The sequence below is a fragment of the Python bivittatus genome, unplaced genomic scaffold (assembly GCF_059951505.1).
Source record: "Python bivittatus isolate LINGU-HERP-01145 unplaced genomic scaffold, Pbiv_v1 ctg000980_np1212, whole genome shotgun sequence".
NCBI lineage: Eukaryota > Metazoa > Chordata > Lepidosauria > Squamata > Pythonidae > Python > Python bivittatus.
In genome coordinates this window covers 44,865,483-44,886,979 of record NW_028277125.1, presented here as the reverse complement: position 1 = coordinate 44,886,979, position 21,497 = coordinate 44,865,483, and the positions used below count along the sequence as shown (strand labels likewise).

Genomic DNA, 21,497 nt, shown 5'->3' with positions numbered 1-21,497 from the left:
AAAACAGAGTACAAAAATAGCCATTCTCTACATTCTGAATAAGAGTTAACAGATACCTCCCTACACAAAAACAGACTACACTCCTACGGTCACTCTGTTCCTAAATAATAACCTACACATACTGTGTTTTAGACTACATGATCTAGCCAAGACTTGGAGGAAGGTGATGGTCCATTCAGTGTTTCAAGTGGATAGTACGTTATGTGTGTTACCTTCTGCTGTTACCAGTTTTATGTTACAGAAGGTCATCTGTTGAGGCAATTAAGGTTCCTTAAGAACACTTGAGACAATTATTAACTTACCAATAATATTTCTACAGGAACATCATGGCAAGAGTTTTTGTTTCTTCTGTGTTGTTTTGAGAACAGATGAAGTTCACCTCTGGCCTTCTGGTCTTGTAGAGGCAACAGCTGTGCTAAGTTGAGCCAGGGACTTGCTGCTTTGGAGCAATTTAATAACCAATTAAGCCCAGTGATACAACTTCTCAGCGCAGCAAGAAAATCAGTTCACAAAGGTAATTTAGGAGACCTGGTAGATTTTCTAGCTATGAAGGGGTGGGGAGTGGAGTTTGCTGAATGTCATATTTATAGCATTTTATTTCTGTGGAGTAAAAACAAAAGTATTACCCCAATGAGATACGAATGAGTTTTCCTGTAGCTGGTTTATACCTTCCCATCTTAACAGATAAGAAGGGATTCCAAAATGCTTGGAATGGAGCAGTCCCAAAGGTACCACTGGCAGAAGCAGACATCATATTCTTCCTTGCAGCAAAGCAGTTTCCTTCCTGTTCTGTCAAGGAAAGTCCTGAGAGTTTTGAAGAACAAAGGAGCAGGATGTTTGCAATTGAACTTGATCTGCGTAGCATGCTAGTCTTTGTATTGTCGAAGGCTTTCACGGCCGGCATACGATGGCTGGTGTGGGTCTTCCGGGCTGTGTGGCCGTGGTCTTGAAGTTTTGTTTCGCGAAACGTTAGGAAACAAAACTTCAAGACCACGGCCACACAGCCCGGAAGACCCACACCAGCCACGCTAGTCTTTCTTCATTCTATTTTTCATCAACCTGGACTGAGAAATCTATTATATATCATTTGATATATCTATTATATATCAAATACAAATGACATATTCTCTTGTTTTTCTATCCTGCCTTATCTCCTAAGTGTTCATGGGGGGGGTCTCCCCTCATTTGATCCCTTCATTCAGTATAATGATCTAAATCAGCACAACAGCTTGAAACTGGGATACTGTACAAAAAGTCACTCTAGCCTCAGATAATCCCCTCCATTCTCCCTCCTCAGGCTGCCCTATGCTTTTTTTCGGTACAGAAATCCTCCACCTGCCCGGCTTGTTAATATTTAAAGTACATTTGTTCTATATCTAAATTTGTTCATTTTTTTTTCACTCTTCAGAATTCTTTGTTCTACTTTAAAAATGAGAAGATAACACACAGAACACAGTTGGATTATATGTCCATGTTATTTTATTCAAATATCCAAAATTGCTACTACCCTTTCTCTGAAGGCTATCAGCTTAACTCCCTATACACATTTCTCTGACCACAAAGGAAGCAATACCCTCTCCCTCTCTCCCCCTCATTTTTAAAATTTTCTATTTCATGGCAGTATAAACTACAATTCCTTTGCTATGAAGGGATTATAAATAATTTACAATTTCTGAAGACAAACAAGAAATAACTTTTTCAGTAGCCTATGTCACTCTTCCAGAACCAGCTGCCTAAAAATGTTTTGAAAAGTCCAAAATTATGCCATTGTTGAAAGTGTGACTTTGGGCCAGTCACTCTTTCTGAGCCTGACTCACCTCACAGGGTTGTTGTTGTGGGGAAAATAGGAACAGGAAGGAGTATTAGGTGTGTTGTTGCCTTGAATTACTTATAAAAATAATAAAGGTGGGATAAAAAATGTAAAAAAAAAAAGGCACTGCTGCCAAGGACATAAATGTGCAACCTAGGAAGAGGTCAAACTATTACTGTACCAATCCATTCGAATAACAGCCACTCCTAGGAAGAAGGGACAAGTGCCATTCTCCTCAGAGTAAATCTCTGTAGAACAGGAGAAGGTAGCTTAGAATTACTGTAGACTCAGTTTTCCAAATCCTTTCAAACTACTAGTTTTCAACTCTTTCTACTCTTCACTGAAAAGCATGCTAAAATGCTTGAACTGACCTCCTACCAGAGAGAGTAATTACTAGCTGACTCTTGTCATTACATTGTGTGCTAAATCTAGTCTCCTAGTACAGTGGAACCTCGAGTTACGAATTTAATCCGTTCCGTGACTCTGGTTGCAACTCGAATTGGTCGCAACACGAGGCAAATTTTCCCATAAGGTTCAATGTAATTACCGTTAATCCGTTCCGGTGTCCGCGGACCACGCATCAGGGCGGAAAAACGGCCGCGGACCATGTGGAACGGGTGGAAAATGGCCGCGGACCACGTGGAACGGGCGGAAAATGGCCGCGGACCACGTGGAACGGGAGGGAAAATGGCCGCGGATCCGGTTTGTAATTCAAGGTGGTTCGCAACACGAGGTAAATTTTTGGGGCCGGAGCTGGTCGTATCTCGAAAAATTCGTAAGGAGGGGCGTTCGTAACTAGAGGTACCACTGTACCTTCCTTGGTCCAGACCTACAGTACAGAAGGAAGACATTCAAGGAGTAAATACTTGGGCAGGTAAGAAATACCTATTCAACCCCCAAGTTCCAAGTCAAATATTTTATTAAGCTTAGGAATAGGAACTAAAATATAGAACATGAAAAAAACAGACAAATGACAAAAGAGCAACAGTTGACAGTTTCAATTTTATATAACCCAATTAGTACTTATCTCCAACCTTTATAAAGTCCAAGAAGGCAATTTTCTACAAGAAATGGTTTTCTGTTCAAACAGTATGAAATTGAGAGAGAAAAAGTATGATATATATACAGCTAAATCTGGAAAAGTGAGCAACTGACGCACTTGGGATCCAAACAAGGAGGCAACTGGAATTTCAGTTTGATGCCTTAATTGGCTAAGTCAGCTTCTATTATCCAGATGTGTTAAGGCTACAATTTCCATAATTCCCAACCAGCATAGCTAATGAACTGACCTGCATAGCAAAGCTTATTGTTTATCACACTGTCCACTGTACTGCAGCAGGATAGAAATGGTACCAAAATGACATATATCATGACTATGTTAATTCATATGTAACACATTTTTACTATCTGAATAGAAATTTAATCCCATGATAAGATCTAACCATTAAGCATTCTGTTCATCATGCTACAGATGCTTCTTAATTCTAGGGTGAATTAAAAAAAAAAAGACCCAGACATATTAAATGAAGTTTTTTTTCCTCTCTCTCTCTAGAACAAATATCTAATAATTATGGAATCTGAGGATTTGAAAACATATCACTAAAATGGAATCAAAAGGATGGTACCATTGTTAAAATTCAGGTCCCTACATAGTTCCCCCCACCACTTTCTTTTTCTTTCAGCTATCTAGAACTGTCAGCCAAAGAGATGTAATCTTCAACAAAGAGCTGTGGTCAGCTTTTGACCAGCATACAAGGGTCCACATTATTTGGAGCAAGACAAAAGTAGGACTCACTTTAATTTAATTTAATTAAATTAAAAAAACATAACATTATTACTCCCACTTTCCATTCTGCCACATTGAAAATTACTAATTGGTGGGTTTCTTGGAGCTTTTCTTAGGGCTTTGGAGGGGTACAAGTTATACACTCCTGCTGTGAGCCGTAAGTGGCCTTGATCACATATAGTGGTAAAGGGCCATTATTACCTGGAATTACTATTCTCTTTTAAATCAGAAGATATTGTTTGTGAATTCTGAATATGAATAAACACCTACTCAAATAAGCCTTCAGTAACACCCATCCATTTTCTTTCCGTTACTAATTGTATTTACAAAACAGTATGCCCAAGAGAAATGAACACAGGAGGCAAATTTGCTATACCCAAACCTGCAAAGTGGAGCCAAAATATGAACTACCCACTGCTACCACACATTCATTAGAGTTATAAAACACAACAGGAAGAGTATTCTTGTCCACTTACTTTCCTCATTCTCTAACATTATACCAAAACATGCCTTCACATTGACTTTGCAATTTATTCTATTTTTCACATGGTCTCCAAATACAGTTTTACAGTCCGTTGTTTTGCTACAGATACAGTAGATCTAAAGACAGTCATGAAAGTGGCATTCCAACTGTATGCAATGAAAACTGATACTGTAACTCTGAAAGTTGTGTCAGTGCTACACTTTACACACGCAGAACAAGCAACTGACTCAAACTTTCAAGATTCACACAAGTAACTTAAAACAGTGATAAATTTATAACAGTTTGTGTTAACAGTATAAAAAGCCAGATGCCCTCTCCCCACAAAATTGTTATAAATCCAACTATTGTATACACGCACTGTGCCTAGTCAAAACTAAATGAAGTGGCTAGCTGCTTAGCATTCACTCAAAACCATAAAAAAATTCATGAAAGTCCATCTGTTCATTGTTTTGCTCCTCAAATGAAATGTATTTGCTGCAGCTGAACTTTTCTGCTTTTAAAAATTCACAGTGAAAATCAAATATCAATAAGCAACTATAACCAAGGCCAAACACCAGCTTCTATGAAATGGGTACAAATTAAAATGGCAGTAAACCGCCATATGAAACGGTATATGAAATTTCAGATTGTTTTTTTTTAAACAGGATCAGTGCAATTTCCATTCTTACTAAAAAGAAATAGTTTCAAAGGAACCAGAAGTGATTAATTGTAATAGGTGAAAATAATGAAGCATTATGTTGGCTAACAGCCTGCTTAGAACAAGGCAATAATAGTGCATCCGACATCCTTCCTACAAGTCCTAGCCATACAGATTCAGTTTGTCAGACTGAAGTAAAAACCTTAAATGTTTGGAACAGGCAGTAATATTAAAATTAGGTAACAAATAATACATAAAATGTGCTTTTTGTTATTCCCCCCAGAAGTCTGTCACAAATATGTATGACTTGAAGACCCTGATTTAATCAGACTGAACAGGGAAGAATGAGGAGCTATGAGTCACAGTATTTTTCCATCCACCATCATGGGTGAGCAATTCACTGGCTATCATTGAAGTGACTGTCAACAAGTTGTTTTTTTTCCTTGGTAGGAAGCAATATCTACCCATTTTCTGAAAATGCATTCTCTAAAGGATTGACCCATCTAGATCAGCACTCTTTTTATTCAAACTGGCATTCTAACAAAGGGCATGAAACATAGCAGAATAGACCAGAAGTAATGTGGGCTTCAGCCTCTCTGTTTTTTGAAATTATTCAAAGGTGCTGTCTCAGAATACCGCTTTGCTTTGGAAAGCAAAATAAGTACAAAACAATTAAACACAAAGTGTCAGCATACAGCAAGTTTATATATATTTACACACCGAAATGTACACTTCTGCCACTGAGTGACTTTGCCACAGACAAATGCACAGTTTATCCCTACAAAGCACAAAGCTTAACCCATTTTCTTTAGAGGTGATGGCCATTTCCCTACTAAGCAAAACAGCCAACAAAACCATGAGTTATCATTCATCTTTCATAAAATGACCTGCACAGGTACCCTGTGTTTCTCTATACAAGATCCCACTTCCATTTTGCATCCCACTTCACAATACAGAGGAGACGGCCATTCTGCTGCATAGAGATGGAAGAGCCCCCAGTCCTTCTTTGAGAATTGGTGTGAATCTTTTCCCGAAGCTACATCATTCGCAGTATCCCTTGGCACTTTGTGTAAGACCAGGAAACGATGACCAGTATCCATTCTCGAAACTGTTTTGAGCAGCATATGAGAAAGTGTAATGGGTGATTCTTTCCTGTCAGGCCAGCTGACTGCTGCCTTTGAATGGGCAGACAATAACAAACCTCAGGCTCACTACTCTCCAACCGTTAGATGGCTCCAGTCTCACAGGTTCACTAAAAAATCTCTTACAAACTTCTTCCAAGGATAACAACATCTTTTGGAAAACCTTCCATTTTGGCTATTTCAAAGCATCCCAGCTTGCTGTAAAATTCCAGGATTCTTTTATCATCTGGTCTCACCTCACAGAAAGCCCCACGGGAGCCTAAAAAAGAAGAAATGGGAGACATTTGCAAACTGAGTAAAAGCAGAGGAAGACATTTGGGAAGGGAGTAGGAGCAGGGAGAACCAAGATTGATGAACAAACACAGAATGGCACAGATCATTTTGTATGTTCCATCCTACAGTTTGATCCACACACCAAGCATGCACAGCAGAATGATCAGCTTTTCAGTCAGCATGAAATTGCCTAGCATTCAAAGAGCCACTTTAAGCATGTTCTGGAACTTTTCTCAGGGTTTTCTGGGAATCACAAAGTTCAAGCTCTTGGGCATATGGAACTAGCTGTAACTGGACTAACTGTGGGCCTCACCTAGGCTTTCTCAAAAGCTGGAGAAAAAATGTGAAACACAGCTATTCAGGACATGCACAGGTGATGTGTATTAATTCCAACCTGCAAAGAGTCACACCTTTATAGAGTCCTTGGGGTTCTCTCAGCTTGGTTGTTTTCTTGCAGATGTTTCACTATTTGACTAGGTAACATCTTCAGCTAGAAGGGACTGGGGTTGGCTCTCTGTTTATATACAGTAACTTGTCCTGTCAGTGTTGGATGGGGTGTTTTTTTTTCTTGGTAGTTCCCAGATTAAGCTGTTGTTTACTGCTTGATTCTTTGTCTGAGTTTGTAGTTATCAAAAAACACCTGACCACTCAACCCACTACAGCACAACCAACACAAGCTATGAAAAGGATAACACTGCCATACATCAGAAACATATCAGAAACAACCAACAGACTATTACAACCACATGGCATCACCACAGCACACAAACCAACTAAAGCCCTCCAAAACATCTTAAGTAAACCAAAAGACCAAGTACCCACAAAGAAAAAACCAAACTCATCTACAACATACAGTGTAAGGACTGTAACAGCCACTATGTAGGACAGACAGGTAGAAGACTAGCAGAGTGCATATGTGAACACCAACTAGCAGTCAGAGGACACAATGAAAACTCCTTAATCTCACAATACACAGACAGACTCAACCATAGTTTCAACTGGGAAACTGTTAGCATCTTAGACCAAGCTAAATCCAAAAACATGAGGGAATTCCTGGAAGTCTGGTATTCAGACAAGTCAGCCATCAACAGGCACATAGAGCTAAACAACATTTACACACCATTCAAAAGAGACAATAAAAAGGTAACAAAAAGACCACACCACCTAGCCAGCAATCAACACCCAGATAAACAGGATTAACACCAGACAAAACAAGCAGTAAACAATACCCTAATCAAGGAACTCAGACAAACTCAGACAATCAAGCAGTAAACAGCCTAATCTAGGAACTACCAAGGGGAGGGGACAACACCGTCTCCAACACTAATAGGGCAAGCTACTCTATATAAGCAGAAAGCAAACCCTACTCCCTTCTAGCACTGATGATGTTATCTAGTTGGGTAATGAAACATCTGCAAGAAAACAACCAAGCTCAGAGAACCCCAAGGACTCTACAGTTCAACCCTGAGCTACAATATATTCTCTTCTATTAGTCACAACTTTTTCTGTGTTTAAACAGGGTATCGAAACATTGATGACTCTCTGTTTTTAATCCTCAAATCCTTGTATTTGGTAATATGTATATGTCCCTGATAGCTTCTCTGGAGGATTTCCCCCCCTTTTTGATACATTAAAAGAAGCAGTAACCCAAAGATAATGCATAGTTAAATTGTCCAGCCTTACTACCTGCAATGATTCAGCACTAGATTGCTACAGATTAGAGATATTCATGTTTGTGAATGGAAACATAATATGCAATTTATTCTATTGCAATGCTATATGACAAAAGGTCAATAAAAATGAATCTTCCATAAGCTCATTAGCAATACTACTATAGGTGCCTTTTAGTATTTACAACTCCAAAGGAAGTTAAGCAGCCAAAAGTCCATATGAACCAAGATATTTAAGGAAACTGGGCAAAGTGTTCCACATAAAAGTTATAACCACTGATCCTTTCTTGATAATCTCATAGAACTTCAGATGCAAATGGATTAGTAGGCTTTCCAAGATGGATTTTAAGACCTTGTGATGGAGAGGCACACAATAATAAGTCTTCCTTATGATACTGATATCAAGCATCAAGTAAGAAAGTGAACTGCTGAGGAGCAGCTGCTATTTCTAAACACTTTTGGAACGTAGTTTCATGTGAAACTCATTACAATAATTTAAACATAGATAATACTGCATATCACTCCTAGATTACAAATTTGACCTCTGTACTCTATACTGGAAGTACCAATAAGAACGAACATGGTTTGCACATTCCTGATTATTTACATACCCCACCTGATATTAAAGTTTGTAAAGCTATTTCCAGAACTGCAGAATGTGATGATTGCCCTCCATATCTCAGTAACTTGAAAAGCAACAACAGCAGCTTACCATTTGCCTTGAGAGACGACAGCAGACAGGCCATCATGCTTTTAGCAACACTTGGATCTGTCACTTTTTTATGAATATCTATCTTTATCAGTGATGGGAAGTTGGCAAGGAATGTTTCTGGCAGGACTTCTTGCTCCTCATGAAAGCTCAGCATGATTTTCTATAATATACAAAATAGAAACATGTTTTTACTATTAACAATGTACATTAGAAACATTATGGACACTTGCTGAACAAGGGCCTTCAGATGATCTTATGGTTAGCCCAAACACTTGACCAAACTCCACAGAAAAGATGCTACACTAACTAAATGCTATGAATGCTGAGCTGTCCCTTTCTTCATTTGATCTATGTTTTAGATTAAGTGCTCAGCACTAGAAAAACAGCAGGAGCTTTCCTGTGAAAAATGTTTACACTTAGGAAGAATGTTTTTCCTCCAAATAATTACTTGTGAATGGATAGAGTGGAGGAATCTGCTTATAAAAATGGAAGAAACTATTGAAAACAAAGCAAGCAGTATAAAGATGTAAATGCTTGCAAACCTCATTGCTGTAAAATATGGATGCCTTTAACATTAGCTGCTACTAGTGTGGTTTGTTTAATCCTTTTTGTAAGGCTTTAAGGAGCTTATCATTTTTTGCCCATCTATCCATATTCCCATTATACATTCTCATTCCCAACTTCCTTTCCAGTGCAGTTCAGTTCTGCTTTCTCTTTACCCATTTTCTGTATGTTTTCTTCTTATGATTTTGTTGGAAGGAAGGAGGGAGAGGTATGTATGTGGGCAGGAATTGTTTTAATGGTGAAATGGCTAATCTAAAACATGTCCATATGCAGATATCTAAACATAAATGTCATAATAAAAACATCCCTATAAAAAGGTTGCTATGACAGGCAACAGTTCAAGGTAATTTGTAAGGATAAAATTTAACCTTTTCAATTCAAATTCAAACAGTGCAACTGGAGATATATTAATGGGGATTTCTTGAGGCAAAGAGCAAAATGATTTTTAGTAACTTTTTATCATATACATTATACATTCTGTAAATTTAAAATTTAACACTGGAAAGGACCCGCACAAATTGCTCCCACTTTTGTCATCTAAGGATGAAGTGGAACTGAAGCATGTACTCATATTATTGTTCAATTAATACATAAGCTGGCATGACTAACCTCCGCCTCTGATAGTTCCTTATCGCCGCTTGGCTTGCTATATTTCTCCTGCATGAAAGGAATCCAGGCAATTTTACATTTCTTAATGAAAGGGGTTACATCAACAGTACCCAGTGCATAACCACAGATGCCATCTTCATCTTCCAGAACAAAGCAGTAATCTGGACTGAGGGAAAGCAAGCCACCTACCAACCTGACAGAGAAGGAATAGTGAACCTGAGACCAGAAGCAACAAAAATCTGATTCATGAAAGCTACATTAGATAATAGACAATAGTTACAAAATACATCTACAGAAAAGCAAAACCAGTATGAGAAATAAACCTGGAAGACATGAATTAATGAATTAAATCGATAAAAACTGTGCATATTATACAACAACACTTTCAACCTAAGAACATGTTTATTACTATGATTAAGGGCCAGGAGGATATGTATTATGCATTCTAGTGAAACTGCATCTTTAAAAAGTTAAAGTAACTGGTAATATGTGATGGGAAATTTGAAAAGACTGTACAGGTAGTCCTTGCTTAGCGACTGTTCGTTTAATGACAGTTCGAAGTTACAATGGCCTTAAAAAGTTATTTATGACCTATATTCGGACTTACGACCATTGCAAACCACCACCACCGCCCACGGTCACGTGATCATGATTTGCAACCTTTTTTTTATGATGGTGTTAAGCGAATCACTGCAGTCGTTAAGCAAATCACATGGCCATTAAGTGAATTCCAACAAAAAACGTCCATCGGGGAAGCTGGATTTGCTTAACGACCATGGTGATTTGCTTAACAACCGCCATAAAAATGGTCACGAAATTGGGTCTGGTCATGTGGTGACTCACTTAACAACTGCTCTGCTTAACAACTAATTTTCCAGTCCCTATTGTGGTCATTAAGTGAGGACTTCCTGTAGAGGTAATGGCAGAAAAAAGAAGATGAGGCCATGTCAGTTCAGGAAAATCCATGCCAAAGTGGGATTTAAAGAGCATTTGGAAAAGGCTGCCTTAGTGAGAAAAGAGATCTAAATTAGTCATTTCTTGAACTTGGAGCTCTAGACTGAGCATGAAGGGTGAAAGGACAAGTAAAACAGTAAAGCTGGATCTACTAGGAAATAGCACAACAATCTCTTCCACCTAAATTATAACACTGAATGAAAGAAATTTCTGATGAACAATTTTGATAGGATATCTGCCTTTTGTACCAATATCTTCATTGATCTCAGCATTCTAGTATTAAGACCTTGAATATGATGTGGAACAGATATAGAAGATTTGAACAATTATAATGACAAGATACACATACTATCCTAGCAGACATTCCACTTGAAGAAAAGCATTCAGCAGAAAACCAACAAAGCAATAGTTAAGGTATTAGTTGAGACAAACCTCAAGTGGTTCCAGTTAGGGACTAACACCAATAATCCTATTTAAGCTAAATGGCTTAATAATGAAATAACTTTTTTTGTATGATATTTCAGAAACCAAACCAACTTAATAATATGGATCTTTCTTTGTTATCAGGACCTGTAGACATCTATACATCCATACAAAGTCCTCCTAGCTCCCTCTGGTAATTTGACTTCTTTTCTGACACGGCTCCTTCACATTGTTACTCAGTAGTTAATATTGTAAGTTAAACTAATGTAGCAGCAAGAATAACCTAATGAGGTGAGATTCAATGAATCAGGGGTCTGCATGACATGGGAAATGTGTTTTGTTTCAAACACAAAATATACTGTATCTCGGAAATTTGGCTGAACTGCTTAGCCAAACTGAAACCCAGAACATGTCAGATTTTTTCTGAAAAAAATAAATCTGGATGGGTCTTAAAGGACGAGTAAAACAAGGACCTCTCTTCTACCCACTGCTGCGTGCCACATGCACAAGTTCATCCACCTATCTTTCCAGCATCTTCCTTTCCCCACCGTCTCCACTGCTGCTCCTGAATTCAAGTGCAGCATATCCAACCAGCTTGCACACCTCTTCCTGCTTCCCAGCACTTTTCTTTCCCATCACCCTTTAGCCACAAGCTGATAGCTTTGCCTTTATCCTGCTCTTCCCACCCTAAAACACTTCTGCCTGGAAAATGGATGTTTGGGGTCCATGTCTGGACCAAATACATTTCAATCCAGACACAGACTGGGCTACAACTGGTTGCTACACGCAGATAACATTTTGCATGTCCCTACAATGACTGTATATCTCTGCCTCAACTTAGCAATAAATAAATAGTCCTCTCTAAGTTAACTGTAGTATTAGCCTTTGCAAGATATCCAAAGTTTATTAACTTCAGGGCAGATGTTTACTGTGTATATTGTATTCATAGTCCATGTTACATGAATCTGTTTGCTTCTAACTCCACAACCATTTCCCAATAGTCAGATACATGACTTCAACTTTTAGGGCTATTTCCCTGAGATTTTTAGTTACTTTTAGAAACGAGTGTCTTAGACATTTCTAAAGTATGATCAATAGTTAGATTATTTAACCCCATGTCACCATGGCTGAGAAAACTACAGAAATGTCACAATGTACAAATGCAATATACAATGAATTATACAGTAATACCTCAGTTCACGAACGCTTCTGTTCACGAACAATTTGGTTCGCGAACAGCAGCGTTCGCAAAATTTTGCTTCCATTCGCAAATTCTGCATCGGGTGATGAACATGACCCACGGCCATCTTCCCTGCTCTGACACGTGGTTGTGGCTTCCTCTAGGCGAGATTGCAGTCGCAGACAGACACTTGCTATGAAGCTTTTTGGTGTCTCCTCAAGCAAGGTTAGTGTTCTCTCTCTTCATGCTGTACTGTACTGTACTTTGTTTCATATTTTTGTGGTTAAAAAAAAAATACATATGGTTCAGAACGGATTAACCTTATTTACATCGAACCTTAAGGGAAAATTTGATTTGGTTGGCGACCAATTCGGTTGGCGACCACATTCGTAGGGGTCAGAACGGATTAACCTTATTTACATTGAACCTTATGGGGAAATTTGATTCGGTTCGTGACCAGAATCGTGGAACAGATTAAGTTCGTGAACCGAGGTACCACTGTATTACATTTCTAGATAGCAAGAGGTATAGTAATGCTATACAAATAGAATATATCAATTGAATTTCTGTCAAAGTAATACATACTTGTCTCCAATTAGGTCTGGTTGACTGTGAAAAGGCTGATCAGTTCCATCATCATACATTTCTCTACAAATCTTGTACACTGATGCCTAAAGACACACAGTACATAAAAAATTACATTTAACTTCCCATGACAGCATGTTATTTTTCTTTGGGAGTCATTCCAAAATGAAACAGGCATGCTCATTTATTAGAACCATTGCTCCATAACAGTTCATATTTCATAGATACTGCAATTACTGACAATGGGATGTAGTGAAAATTAAGTTGGATTTGTAGTCAGAAAATTACTCTTCAAAACCCCACTCAGCAATGAAATCCATTGGACAGAACCGGAAGGATATTAATGTACAACTCTACATTAGTTTCCCAGATTACAGAACTCACAATTAGTTCAGACATGGATAGTTTTCAGACATATTAGAGGTATGTGAAGCTCTGATTCAGGCATCTGTTTCAATCAGATATACAAATTTTGAATTGATTCAAATTACTAGAAGAAATGATTATCTGAATTGGGTAACAGTTGATATGCATGCTGTATGTATACAAACACCTTTTCATGTTTATGTGTGTTTACATGTGCATGTGCATATATATGTATAAAATCATTATTTGGTGCTATCAATATAAAACAATTACACAAAATGCAATATTTTTCTTGGAATCAATTGGCTTATTAAATGAAACTATTTGAAATTTGAATTTATTCATATACCTATAAAGAAGCATATTACATTCAATATTAATATTCCTTCTTCAACATTAATTCAGGTCTTATTTGTCAAAAAAAGAACTTGAGTTCAGCACATTCAGTGTCCCTGTTTAACTTCAAATATTATCAAGGTCAAAAGTATGTTAGTTATTTACAATCTTTTTAGAAATAATAGCAAGCTAACTATATTCTACAATTTGGGAAAATATTGATTTAAGTAATGCCAGGGCTACATGCGATTTACAATGAACCTGGAGTGAATTACTGAAACTTACTTCAATAATAACCTTTCCTATTTGAGTCACATCTTTCCCAGGCATTCAAAAGATTGACTCTTGAAAAAGGAAAGGAAACAGCTGTTTTGACCAAGATACTCTCTCAAACATCAAGTTTGCATAAGACCACCAAAGAATTTAGGTTACCTCATCTTTAGGAAAATAGGGTCTGATGGTGTAGACTTTGGAAGTAGGAGTCAGAGGAGGGGGCTGAAAGAAGAGGTCATTTGCTCCTTCAATAGGCAGCAAACGCTGTGAAAATAAAAAGTTAATGTAAGTGAGAAGCAAGATGCAAAACATTCTTGGGTGTGCACTGCAGACTCCCAAGATAACTTTTGGTACTGCAGGCACCCCAGAGGAAGATAGGGTTTTGCAGGCTTTACATACGTAAGGACCATTTTATCTGAATAGAAGTTTAAGATACACAACTGTTACAGCACTTAACATTAAACTCATTTTTTTCTTTAGCATTATCTTGCCAAATCTCATCTATGTTCTCAGCATAAGATAGCCATGTGTCAGGAGGAAAGGTTTGGTCTGAAGAGGGTTAACTGGCCAGAGACACTAACCCAAAACAACGTGCTGACTCAATTGGCTGTGCGCAGAGAGCACCTGTGAGGGGGAAGAAAGTAAGCCCCTGAAAAATCCATGAGCAAATTCAAACACAGAACAAATCAACTTTTAAAACTGATTCGCCAATTGATTTATCAAGTACACAAACAACGTTTGCTTTGAAAGAGTTCTTAACTACACTGTATCACAATCTCTTTGCTCATGGAGTTCTCACTGGAAGACAAGCAGGCGCGCATTGTGCAATTGCGGGCGCAGATAAAAACGCTGTGCGACCTGCAAAGAAACAATGTGAAATGTACAACTAAAGCCGCTGCGCTTCGCAGGCGCGTGGGAATGGCAGCATCTCCTTGGGATATTACTGTAGAAATGGGAGGAAAATTATTTTAAAACAAGCTGTCGGGCTATTTGGGTTTTGAACCAGAAAGCCTTCGGCAGACCAAGCCTTCCAGCCCTCCGATGCGCAATAAAAGATTTCTCAAACAAAGACAATGTCATTCAGTTGCGAATTCATATTGATACCTGGAACTCTCCTGCTAGACCACCTCTAAAGGCCCAGGGTTCTTGGTCTCCACTTAAGAACTGTGCTGAAGATTGACTACGACACCCTGTGGAGATCAGATCCAAGCGGAGAACGTTACGAGAAGGGGGATTGTCCTGAGATACTAAAATGTCCAACAAGCTAACACACACTTTGTGGGAAAAGCTCTCTAACTGAGCTATAATCCAAGAGCTTGCTGGGCTGTAATAATGTTGCACAGTACATAGCTTCCTACTCATATGGTGCTTGTGTTCTTATTAATAAAATCAAAAGAATGTTACAACGATAGCCTTAGAGCGCAGACAGTTTACTACTGCTAAAAGCTGCTAAGATGCTCCATTTCATACAGGTACATGAAATATACAACATATAAGGAAACAAATGCCTAGTTTCACCCAGTAAGGGATGTACAGTAACTAGCCATTACCACAGCCCTTTAAAAATACTTGGACCTGTCTGAAGTCACATTTTCATGTGGTTTGAATCTTGCCAGAAAACTAGGTCTGGTATGGGATAATATAGCCCAAACAGCTATGTGGAAGAAAAGCCTCTTTTTCAGAGATTAGAGACCAACACTATCTACTTCTGCAACCACACAACACGACATATAACTCATTACCAAGAAAGGCAACGATGGCTTCAGTTACAGTCAGAACATTTTATTTGACACACCCACAGTTATGTCAGAAATGCCACAATTTCTGACAGCCAGCTTTTAAATTTTCTGCACAATTAAGGAGGAGGCTGTAAATTTTAAATGATGACTCAACTCTGAGGACAATTCTGTTTACTAATTAGAAAACCAATCAGTATAATTAAGATTTTAAAGAGGAGATAAGGCAGCTGAATAATTGATGCGAAGAGTACATGACCATCTAGTTTTCTGATAAGATAAGCTGCGCAAGTTTGTTTCTTCTTGTGGACAGCGATCTACTTCCTGTTCAAGTAACAATCTCAGATCAGTAGTCACACACATCATGCTAGCCAGGCAGTCTCAAAGCGAATAAAACTAGATATTGTTGCTTGGTATCAAATTATAAAAGCAAGCCTTTAACACAGCAAGCTTGAAGTGACCCAAAGAGCCCAGTTTGAGCTTCAACTGCTTCTATTTGCCAGTCTCTCATATACAGAGACTTTATACGGTACCCTTTCACAGGTAACTTGAAATATTTCTCCTTTGAGATTACGCTGTAACTAGCACTTCAACTATTGTACATTTTATAGAGCTGCATGAATGAAGAGCTGTATGAATGAAAATCAAAAGTTAATGCCTAAGTCGCTGCGCAAATGTGACTTCAGCCCATGCCTACTACCCTAATCTGAACTGCCTCACAATCAGAACTTTCCCATCTTAAATTTATTAATCACGACACGCTGAAAGCATCTGGCGTGGTCCATCCAATAGCAGTAGACACTTGTGCTGAAGATTCTCCCATCTGCACACATTGGGGAAGAAGACAGTAGAAGGCATTAGTAATCCATAGTAGTATTATCTACGCTAGTTATATAAACTGAATGCTAGCTGGATTGCAAGAAAAAGTAAGGAAATCAGCCTTCAGTGGACCACTAAGCATTTTAACATTTAATGATACTAAACTGTTCTGATTTAAATTTGTATATTGTATTTTATATGTTGTTATATCTAATAATGTATGTTTTATTATACAAATCATATCAACTAAAAATCATTATTTCAACCATCAGTATCAGTCAGAATTCACTATCTTTGAAGAAACTGTGGGGTTAAAGTGTACAGTAGAACATGAAATGCACTGAACTGATGATCAATTACTGTCAAGGGAGCACCAAGTGAAGCAATTTGTATGGCTAAAATATAAAATATGTATATTTTAGTGGATTTCATTTATTTATTTTAAATTTTGTTTATTAAGCTTTTGGATTTAATTTAAAAGCAAAATTATTTCAAGAATCAATTAATGGCTTGAAAACCTATGTTACTTGCTATTACAAGTATACAACTCTCAGTCTGGCTGAGTTCCACAGAAAAATAGGACAACATACTTAGTTCATTGAGAAAATGACTGCTAGGTAACTTTAGAGTCTTGATTTAATGACCACGCAGCCTCCCAGCTCCTCCTATTTAGAAGGTAATGTGTACTTTTCAGTTACTTCAAATATGGTAAGCAAGCTGCCTTATATTTTGGAATCCTATGCTCATTCCACTGATTTCTACCTCAAATTCTGCCCTATGGAAACAATGTCACTGTTTCCATATTACATAGTGATACCATGACTTGTTGTATGCCTGTATTTGTACTTATGAAATACAATATGCTATGAGCAGCATAGATTTGCCAGCTTAGATAAGGTATACAAGTTAATATTGTAAGGTTTAAAGTTTTGTAAAGTTAAAGCAAACAAGGCAAACAAAACTGAATATTCAGTTTAAGCAACTGCCCACTCCTACCACCAGGAGATACATGTTAAACTCCTAATTGTTTACTTTGTATTTCTGACAATTTAGAAGCTGAAACAGTCTATCTGTGGAGGCTGTGGGTTCACCATCCCTGGAGGTTTTAAAGAAGAGGCTGGACAGCCATCTCTTATAGATGGTTTCACTGATTTTCCTGCACACAGCAGGGGGTTGAATTAGCTGATCTATGTGGTCCCCCTCAATTATACAATTCTGTATGGAAATTTTATATTTCTAGTCCCGTATATGGGCCTTTGTTATATTTGTAGAAAAAGTTTGGCTTTTATCTTTGGTTTAACTGGTCTACTCTTTTGACTTGGTTAGTTTGTCACTGAATCCAATAAAATGATTGTAGAGACACTTTAAACTTCAGCTTGAACAGAAATCATAACTTTAGTTTACATAACCATGCAGTGCTGTTCTTGCCCTAGCAAGCTAGCTGACAACGTTTAATGAGTGGTCAAAGGATAACTTTGTTTATCCAGCTGTGTAGCTGGAACTATTTCTAATGTGTATATCTCTTTTTGACTTTATAATAGGAGAAATACTCTTGAAGTCAATAAGGATTGCCTGATGCTATTTTTTTATTCTTGTCCTGGAAGTTACCAATGACCTCTAAGCATAGTCCACAAAGAAAGTGGAAGCAAAAGATGACAAACTCATCATAAAAAAATTATTCATAGCTGTAGACAACATGCACTATTCTAATGCTCTAACTTGGAATGATTCCCTTTTTTATTTGAGAAAAGTTACTTCCATTACAAAAACTCTACATACTATTGCCCCAACTCTCAAACTTTTGCTAAAAACTCTAGGTGTTGGCTATCTTAACAATCAACCCAAGATTCTATTTTATATGACCATTTGTACAATCTTAATGACTTATGTGATCCAAGAACTGTAGGTTGATCCACTACTGAGCAGTGGGCTTATGAAGACATTTGTGACTACTACAGAAATGGTGACAGGAAACCATCAGTTTTGCTGCCTGCTGTGTACATCAAACAAGTCCACAGCATATTCCTTACAGCTGGATTGAAACCTGAAAGTGAAATGAGGTCACTAGAGGAACCCAGGCCATGCTGGTGCTATTCCCAAAAATATTTAATTTTTAAAAAGCTGCAGACAAAAAAAAAAAAAAAAAAAAAGCTCTTGGTTTTGGCTTCAGAGACCATCAGTCTAGCATAAAAGCAGACTCCAGAGCTCTGTAATTTCTTACCCTTGCCCAAAATTAGGCTCCTTGCAAGTGTCAAAGCAAATCACTTTTGCACCAGAATAGCCTTATGCTAAAGCTCGCATGCGCAGAGAAAGGCTAGAAGGCTCGGCTCCCTCTTGGCCAAGCCCAGTGAAAGGTCACATCTGCAACTGTTCTGTTGAAGACAGCAATAACATTATTGAAACAGAGCAAGCAGCAGATAGCTGAGGTATGGTCACATTTCATAGTGTCATTTCCAATTTTGCTATAAGCTTGAAAATACTAAATGATGTAGTCCAGTGTGCATTCAGTCTGAGTCAACACTCATATTTCAGAGATAAACTTTTAGATTAATTAGCCCAAGAAAAAAAAAATCTAAATCAAGAGATATTCAATATATGTTCCCTTGTGCTTTTATTACCAGTTTTATATTAAATCATAAATAATGCACAAGAATAGAACTAGGAAAAGAATTTAAGTTCAAAATGATCCCAAGATTATATTCAATAGACTGTCTTTTTCCCGTGGGCTAATTGAAGACAATCATATATGCTAGTTGCCACTATAATTGGTTCCTAAAGAACATACCTAGCCATTGCACAAAAGATTTCACCATTGACATGATGCTCTTGATGTCCCAGACATATGAGTACATATCATAAAGGATTGTCCGGTTGGCACAGTTGGAAAGACGAGTGAACATTCCCATCACCAAGCTACACATCTCTTCAAACTTTGCTGCTCGAGCACGCCATTCTTCAATCTAACAAAAGATTTTAAAATTTATTCAAGTATTTACATTCCATTTTTATCAAGTAACTAAATATATATACTTAATTCCATCCATTTTGCTATTTTTCCCTCAAGATTCATTCAATGTTCATCTAACTCTTCCATATCTATCAACAGTTAATCAAGGTTTAGGGATAACCAAGGAGATGGCAATTCATGCAAAGTGTGACAAACTCGTACAGGCTTTTCTAACTGGACATATTGGTTTGGAATTGAACATAATAGCTGGGAATTCTGGGAGTTGTAGGCTCAATGTATTGGAGCACATCAGGTTGAGAAAGAGAATTACAGGACAAGGCAATGGACATCCATCTGTCTGCATGCACATTTTCCTAAATCTTTATACATCGAGTTCACCTCAGAAGTTTTCTTTAAAGTTGCCAGATATATTTTCTTTGTTATTGTGTCATACACAATACTAAAAGATAATAAAAGAGTCACTCACTTTTTCAGAATCCTTTCCTTTACAATTCACACTGACAACACTGCTATTTGCTCTAAGCCACTGGAATTCCCGCAACATTTGAGCCCCTTTAGGTCCATGTTCATAGGGCAGATAGAACAAATCTGCAAGTAACTGTAGATCTTCTAGAGTCACTGGCTCAATAGCATATAATGGCTTCTCATGGGGACCGGGCACAAACTGCTCCTTGTTAATCTGCTCATCTGTCTGCATTGGTGCAATATCACTACCACAGTCATCCTGCATCGACATCTCTGGAGATTTTGATTCAGCTATGCTCTCTTTATCAGTATCCATTGGTTTTAACTCCTCTGACATTTTTGCTTCAGCAATGTCAGTCAATATTTGGCTGATATTCTTGTCAGCATCCTCTTGCTTTTCCACCACCATGTCCATTGGCTCCTCATCTAACTGCTTCTTCTCTTCCTCCTCCTTCACCAGAGTCTGTGACTCGCTGCTTAGTGTGGCTCCTTGACTCATTATGGGCTCCTGATAAACAGTAGTAACCACCGTGGTAGAATTTAAAGAGGATGGTGCAATTAGAGGTACATCAACAACGCTTGTTTTAGCTCCACTGTGGGCCACTTGCCTACCTGTGAACACAAAGCAGACGGGCAATTTTTATTCTTAACTATTCAACTATTTCACAGAAATATTTTCCTTCATATATTTAACCTCTACAAAAACAGGCATACAGTATGTAGTGTTCATTTTGTCATAGAGATTTCCTGAAATGTCCCAGTTATTCAATTTCCACAATATCATGCACATTTTCTTATCTCTTTATATAAAAGTAAGAATGCAATATGATCCTTTTGGAACATTGTAACTTAAAATCTGAGCCCTCTGACATCAAAGCACTCAAGCTTTCTCAGAAACATAGAAATAGGAAGAAATAATGTACTTCTTTATTCACCCTCTTCCTGGCCTTAAATAAAGCATTTCCCTTCTACTGCATATAATGGGAGGGGATATATTTAGACTTCCCCATAGGTCATGTGTGGCAAGAGCTTGTGGAACAGGGGTCTGCAGCACCTTCCCTCCAATAGTCTTTTGGGGTGTTCAAGGACTGCATAGCCTGACTTCAGAAAGAATCAGCCTGACAAGCAAGCAGGCTAGGGTAGGAAAATCTGATGTTTTATTCATTCTTGCTATGACAGAGTCAGACCCGAGAAGCCAGAAAAGCAAGCAACAATGACACACCTAGAGAAGACTGCATGTTAAGAGACAGCCCCACTTCAAACTGTTCAAATAAAGTTCAGTTGCCCATTCATTTGAGGAATATCAATTCCGTATTTGTATCGAATCTATTAAATATTTAGGCATGTCTATACCAAAGGATATAACTCAGGTAGCAACATGTAATATAAATAAAATATAGAGAGAGGTTTCTTCAGATATCGATAGACGGGAGTCATTAAACCTCACCCTTTGGGGAAAGGTGAACACTCTCAAAATGGGTATTATTTCCAAATTCATTTATATTCTGAGAGGAATTCCAGTTTTTAAATCTGGAAAATATTTTCAGAAAATAAATTCTTTGTTTAGAAAATTTCTATGGGGTTCTTCAATTCCGAGAATACCTTTACAGAAAATGCAATTACCAATTAATGAGGGAGGATTCGGTCTTCCAACTCTGGAGCTATAGCACCATGCTTATTTAGTGACAAGTGTTAAATACTGGAA

At 37.9% G+C, this 21,497-nt stretch overlaps 1 protein-coding gene across 1 annotated transcript in view; it reads right to left on the bottom strand.

The window, feature by feature from the left end:
• Positions 1-1,461: 1,461 nt before the first annotated feature.
• Positions 1,462-21,497, bottom strand: part of OGA (O-GlcNAcase) — a 42,223-nt gene continuing 22,187 nt past the window's right edge. The window contains exons 9-16 of the mRNA XM_007425941.3: positions 19,794-20,404; positions 19,145-19,319; positions 14,909-14,994; positions 13,964-14,068; positions 12,830-12,915; positions 9,688-9,880; positions 8,515-8,674; positions 1,462-6,118 (exon numbers count right to left, since the gene is read on the bottom strand). Coding sequence (XP_007426003.1) covers positions 5,982-6,118; positions 8,515-8,674; positions 9,688-9,880; positions 12,830-12,915; positions 13,964-14,068; positions 14,909-14,994; positions 19,145-19,319; positions 19,794-20,404 — 1,553 coding nt within the window. The 3' untranslated portion in view covers positions 1,462-5,981. The remainder of the gene's footprint in view (positions 6,119-8,514; positions 8,675-9,687; positions 9,881-12,829; positions 12,916-13,963; positions 14,069-14,908; positions 14,995-19,144; positions 19,320-19,793; positions 20,405-21,497) is intronic.